This window comes from Copadichromis virginalis, linkage group LG3, assembly GCF_057382275.1.
Source record: "Copadichromis virginalis isolate Kocher_CV1m ecotype Utaka linkage group LG3, C_Virginalis_male_GT1.1, whole genome shotgun sequence".
In the NCBI taxonomy this organism is placed as follows: Eukaryota; Metazoa; Chordata; class Actinopteri; order Cichliformes; family Cichlidae; genus Copadichromis; species Copadichromis virginalis.
In genome coordinates, this window is record NC_140620.1 from 2140727 (window position 1) to 2147402 (window position 6676).

Consider the following 6676-nt stretch of genomic DNA (forward strand, 5'->3'; position numbering starts at 1 on the left):
TCTGCGCGGCCTCAGGGCGCACCACGTGACCATCAATAGCCATCACTTGGTCAAAGGCTGAGCGTAGGGTGCCGTCACGAGACTGCTCCAGTGGGAAATCACCCATGGGGGACACTTCCGGGGCCGGCGGGACGTCCCGTGAGGGACCCGCCGGCTCCTCCCCCCCGGAGTCGGTGTCGGACGACCCCGCGTCACCGCTGAATGCCGCGCACACGCTACACCCCGCTTCCGGTCGTGATCGCACCCCCGCGTACTGCCCCAGTAGCTGATGAAACCCCGGCCAATTGGTACCCAGAATCAGGGGGTGCGACAGGCGCGGGCTAACCGCCGCCGTTACTCTATGCATTTTGCCCTTATACTTTAATAACAGCGGCACTATGGGATACCTGTGAACGTCACCATGCACACACCTCACCTCCACCCATTCTGCCTCCAGCAATGCCCCGGGGCGAACCAAGCTTTGGTGTACGAGGGTCTGCGTGCAGCCCGTGTCCACCAACGCCTGGCGTATACCCCCTCGAGTCCTTACCGGAATACTGTATGTCCCTCCTGGACCGGGGGAGGGTGCTGGGGTGCCAGCAACATGAAACACCTGCCCCACTTCCATAAGCGGACAATCCCTCCTCAGGTGCCCCGGCTGCCCGCACTTCCAACACTCCGGCCCCGGCGTCTGTGCTGCTCTCCGTGGCTCGGGGGCGGCTCCACTTGGCTCGGCTGCCCTGGACGGCACCAACGCCGCGAAAGGGTTAGTAGGGCTCAGCGCCGGCAGCCGCTCTGCCTGCCCTGGTGCCGGCACACGGCGTCTCGGGGCCGGCACTGGGGCCTGTTTGTTCGGCCTCCGTCCGGCGTCCCCGGGTTCCCCTGCTCCAGCGGCAAGGTGGTCTTCCGCTAGCGTCACCGCTACCTCCAGGCTCGCGGGCCGGTGGCACCGGACCCATCTCGCCGTCTCCGCTGGCAATCCCTCCGTGAACTGCTCCAGCACCACCTTGTCCACCAGCTTCGTCTCGCCCTCCGATGCTCCTGGTTGCAGCCAGCGCACCGCCGCATCGCGCAGCTGCCGGGCCCAGGCGAATGGTCGGTCCGTTGTAGCCAGCCGACAGGCCCGGAACCGCCGGCGATGGTCTTCGGCGGTGAGCCCCAGCCTGTCCACCACCGCCCGGCTCACGTCCGGGAAGCTGCTCCTCGACGCCGGAGGCAGACTCAGGGCCGCTGTTTGTGCCTCCCCAGACAGCAGGGGGAGCAGCCGCGGAGCCCACTCCTCCCGCGGCCATTGGCAAGCCTCCGCCGTGGCACGGAAGGTCTCCAAAAAAACTTGTGGGTCGTCCCCGTCCCCCATCCGGGGCACCGACACCGACAGCGGCGAGGGCTTCGGCGTGGCAGCGGCCCCGACCAGCCGTTCCAGAACTTGCGTCTGTCGGTCCGTCTGCTCCCGCAGCGCGGCCAGGTGGGCACGCTGGTCGGCCGCCTGATCCCGGCTCATCGTCGCCATCTCCGCCAGCATCTGCGCCAAGAATTGCAGAGGCTGGGCGGGTGGCGTGGCCTGTGGGTCGGACATTTCCCCACCGGCACTGTCCCGGGTTTCGGCACCACTTGTAGAGTACACCCAGCACAGACACACGCACACACAGGCAGGTATAGCCAACTTCCACGTTTATTGATATATTTGTATTTTGACAGCTGACTCAGTCGCACCGTCTGACAGCTCGAGCCCAGCTGATCTCCCTTGGCCGCTCCTCCTCGTCTCACTATAAACACAGCGGAGGAGACCATCATTAGTCCATAAACAATATCAGCTGTTCTTACCAGCCTCGCGGCGCCGCCCCGTTGAGCCTTCCGCTCCACTCCTCCCCTGCAGCTGCGCCCGGGGCCACGCCTCCGCCACATCAACAAAAAAAGGAGTAGAGTTTGAGCTGCTGAGCCAGCATCTTTACACAGCCTGCACCTGGGGTCTTGCCTGGTGTGATAGACCCCAGCCTCTATGGATCTTGTACTCAGAGCTTGTTGCTGTGCTGTTATGATTAGTGCCTCTGTGCTGTATTTCAGTCCAGCTTTTTCCAGCCACTGGTAGGATTTCTGGGTATCATCTACTTCCTCTATCTGCCGGTGGTAACATACTGTGCAGGGGCCTGTCCTTCCATGATGGTTCCTCGCCTTCCTCCTCTTTCTTGAGTTTCTGCTGCCTAAGGTATTCACTGAGCACGCTGTCAGTTGGGGCCATCTTCCTCGTACTCGTGGATATTCGTTGTTTCATCATGGAATGTGGTGCTGACACTCACCAGTCCCTGGCCTCCTTCCTTCCATTTAGCATGCTGGACTCGGGGTGAAACCCTCCATGCATGGTTAGGAACTTTCTTGTCTTGATGTCAGTGGCTTCTATCTCCTCCTTTTGCCAGCTTATTATCCCAGCAGGGTACCTGATGACGGGCAGGGCTTAAGTTTTGATAGGCCGGATCCTGTTCTAACATTCAGCTGACTCTTCAGGATTTGCCTGACCCTCTGCAGGTACTTGGTGGTAGCAGCTTTCCCAGCAGCCTCTTTGTGGTTTCCATTTGCCTGTTGGATCTCCAAGTAGTTGTAGATGTCCTCTATGTCTGCAATGTTGCCTTAGTTAGATTCCCTAAGTTCCGCCTACCTTTCCTCTCTTTGTTGTCATCCGACTACATTTCTCCAGTCCGAACGATATTCCAATGCCGTTGCTGTATATCCTGGTGGTGTGGATCAGTGAATCGATGTCTCGTTCACTCTTGGCATACAGCTTGATGTCATCCACATACAGGAGATGGCTGACAGCTGCTTCATTCTGTAGTCAGTATCCGTAGGGACAGAGCATCTCCTTGATAGATGGTGATTGTGCTATGGGCTTGAAGTTGGCCTCTAGTGTTATACGCCACATTCCCATTGAGTTCGTGATGAAGGCTCTTAAAGTCCTGTTGATCTTGTACAGGTCTAGGCATTCCAGGATTCAGCTGTGGGGCATTAAGTCATAGACCCTCTTGTAATCAATCCAGGCAGTCTCGGCTGATTGTTACAAGTAGCTGGTGTTTTGCACCTCTGGTATTCTTGCCAATGAGTGGGGCACAGGAACATGTGTCTATTCATCTTAGCCACTATGATGCCTGACAGGAGCTTCCATGTGGTACTGAGGCAGGTTATTGGTCAGTAGTTGGATGGGACCGATGGGACCGATCCCTTCAAGACTGTCCGGCCAGTTGGATGGGACCGATCCCTTCAGGACTGTCCGCCCTACAGTTAGCCATTCTGGGTGTCTCTCGTCAACTAACAGCTGGTTAATTTATGCTGCCAGACGCTCATGGAGTGCAGTCAGCTTCTTCCACCAGTAGACGTGAGCCATACTAGTGTATGGCAAGGTGCTGGCCAAGGCTGTTAGTCGTTGTTTGGCAGTTTCCATGGACAGCTTGCTATACTTCTTCTTGGGCACCGTCTTTGTCACACCTTTCTGCAGCTCCGATAGTTGGCTAACCTCCCTCCTTGATCTTAGCCTCTAGTCTCCTTCTTGTGGCTGTTCAACCTGTAGCCAAGCATCTTTCTGATCACTGCTGCTGTACTGTAGATCAGCTTGTTAGTCTCGATAATCGTGGCTGTATGTATCGCATTTACATCATCTAGCAGATCTTCACATCTTGGTAACCAGCTACGGGGAATCCAGTTTTCAAGTTTTGCCATGATCCTATCTTTCAGGTCACTTCCTCTTGCACTATAGCACTTGGGGCTTGGTAAAAATCTCGGGTGGAGGTGATGACATCTCCCCCCTGACCTGTCGTCCTGGCTCCCCCTTGCCGTAGCATTTGTGTGGCACCTCGTCAATCTCTAGCTGTGAGAGCAATACCCTTCTTTCGAATGTTGGAACACTGAGCTATTAGTTGTTTCGCTGTCAGTGTGGGTGCTGGGTATTCCATAGGTCCCTCATCCTATTCATGTAACCCCTTCTGCCAGGGTTTCTTGTATAGCAGCATTCCAACAACGCCCTATTTTCATCTCTTGCCCACCAATGCCTTCTTGTTCCAGTAGTTGATCCGGGCGACGTCCGAGCTGGTATGCATATATACATACATACACAAAAGTGTATAAACCAACAATATAATATACAATCTAATATATATATTACATATACCCCAAAAAGTTGATTCTGTTCATCTGGATGTTTTCAGTGGGAGAAACGTTTCGTCACTCATCCAAGTGACTTCTTCAGTCTCAGCTGACTGCAGCTTTCAATCTTATAAACAGGACATTTGCATAATGACTGAAACCAGCCCACTGAAGGAACAATGGGCTGGGAGGTCAGTTCCTTAATCGTAATTATGCATATTCTCATGACCATTGATCAAAGACCACTGATCAAGCACCACTGATCAATGGCCATCAGTACCATTCACAGAGAGTTGGGCAATGGCTGCAATCACAGCATTGTAAGATGGCAAAATATGTACCCTTAGGCCCCCTCCTCGATTCAGAGATGGTCTTTCCTTTTTCACGTAAATGGCCTCCTTGACCCTACACTCAAACCAGCGTTCCTCCCTGTCCAGGATGTTACATCCTCATCATTGAAAGAGTGTCCACTGGCCTGTAGGTGTGAATAGACTGCAGAGTCCTGGCCTGACGAGGTGGCTCTTCTGTGTTGTGCCATCCTCTTAGCCAGAGGTTGTTCGATTTCCCCGATGTATAGATCCTGGCAATCCTTCTGGAACTTAACACCGTACACTATGTTACTCTGTTTGTGTCGGGGTGGACCAATTTTTGGCGCAGCGTGTTTTGGGGTTTAAAAGCCACAGAGACACAGTGTTTAGAAAAAAATGTGCCTCAGCTGTTCTGATACTCCTGACACATACGGGATCACTACAGGTTTTCACTTAGGCAGCAGTTGTCCTTCTCTCCTGGATCGGCTGGAGCTTAGGTTTACGGTACACATCAGCTTTTAAATGTCCTCCATTACTGATGGAAATCTCACAGTCTAAGAAGACTAACCTGACACTTTTCATATCCTCCCTGGTGAATTTGATGTGTCGTTCCACCGAGTTAATGTGATCTGTGAATTGTGGAACGTCCTGAGAATTGATTTTCACCCAGGTGTCATCCACATACCTGAACTCTCACCAGCAAGAACTGGTATCACCACCCAACCTGTACAGTGTTTTTTCAATATGTTCTTTATATTGTAAATTCTACTAGCAGATTGCTCCACTCTTTGCTTGATCTGTACTTTCCTCTAATTGCTGTGTTTTCTATTATCACGCTGATGTTTTGAGTGACTGAATCAGGAACTCTGCCTCCTATTCTTCTCACACTGGGTTTAATGAAAGAAGGTTTCTGTTTGTCCATTAAAGTTCTTTGTTTTGATCTTTTAAAGGATCCTGTGATGAACAAGAGCCTGGCTTGTCTCAAGGAGTCTCTCAGTGACCTGAGCAACACCTACACTACAGCTCTGCTGGCCTATGTGTTCACTCTGGCAGGAGACGTGGAGACCCGAGCTCACCTTCTGCAGCACTTAGACACAGTTGCAGTGAGGGAAGGTGAGTTATCCTTTAGCAGGACATCATTCAGGCTTTATTAGCATCACTGTGACTGTTATTGTGTTTGTAGGAGGTTTCCTCTACTGGTCTCAGACAGCAGCAGAAACATCAGCCTCCCTGTCAGTGGAGATCAGTTCTTATGTGCTGTTGGCCAAACTCAGCGCCTCCCCGACTGCTGAGGATCTGGGATATGCCTCTGGTATTATCAGGTGGCTGACTGGGCAGCAGAACTATTACGGAGGCTTCTCCTCCACTCAGGTACGACACCACCCGAACAGTATGAAGCTCATCTTTGAGTACAGTCTTAGACAAAACCAGGGACAAAAGAAATAATACTGAAGCTTTCAGTTTTCTATCAGATATGTAAAACAGATTTGTTTTAGCCAGGCAGAGAAGTTTTTATTCTTTAGTTAGAATATGACATTTAAGTCTAAAAATTCATTGTTTTTACAGAATAGCAATGTTACCTCAGACTTCTGTACACCAACTACACGTAACAGCCTGTAAATAACAGATCACCTGCGAGTTTATACCTGTAATTTCTATACTTTGATAATTCTCAGTTAAAGATATTTTAACCTGTTTAACGTTTATTTAACCAGGAAGTGAACTTTGGAAAACTTGAGATTAAGGATCTCTTTTGTGAGAGGGTCTCAAAGTGGCACAGGCCGTTTTAACTTAATGTCTATTCCACTTAAGCCCATGAAATACGGAGACTTATATGCTGTGTGTGTTAACCACAATGAATCCATCCTGTAGGACACGGTGGTGGCTCTTCAGGCTCTGGCTCTCTACTCCACTCTGGTGTTCAGTGCTGAAGGTTGGAGCACAGTGACAGTTCAGGCTCCCAGCAGTCAGCTGACGTTTGATGTAAATCAGGGCAACAAACTGCTCTACCAGGAGGAGGCGCTGCAGGACGTGTCAGGAAAATACAGCCTGGAGGTGAAGGGCACTGCATGTGCTTCAGTGCAGGTCAGTGACAGCATCACGTGAGAAGCTCCTGGTTGATGTCAGAGAAAGGGTTTCTTCTTTTTCTTTTTCCTTATACAACTTCAGAGAGCATTAGCATTGTCACATGTAATAAAGCTCATCTTGCACATGTATTTTCATACACAACAAAGACATTAGACCTGGCAGTAATAACTGTA

The 6676-nt window shown here is 51.5% G+C and overlaps 1 protein-coding gene across 2 annotated transcripts in view; it reads left to right on the forward strand.

Annotated features, from left to right (window-relative positions):
- LOC146712271 (alpha-2-macroglobulin-like) overlaps positions 1-6676 on the forward strand; it is a 29993-nt gene that overhangs the window by 21969 nt on the left and 1348 nt on the right. For both annotated transcript variants that reach the window (XM_085451989.1, XM_085451990.1), the window contains 3 exons: positions 5366-5528; positions 5599-5786; positions 6288-6500. In XM_085451989.1, coding sequence (XP_085308115.1) covers positions 5366-5528; positions 5599-5786; positions 6288-6500 — 564 coding nt within the window. The remainder of the gene's footprint in view (positions 1-5365; positions 5529-5598; positions 5787-6287; positions 6501-6676) is intronic.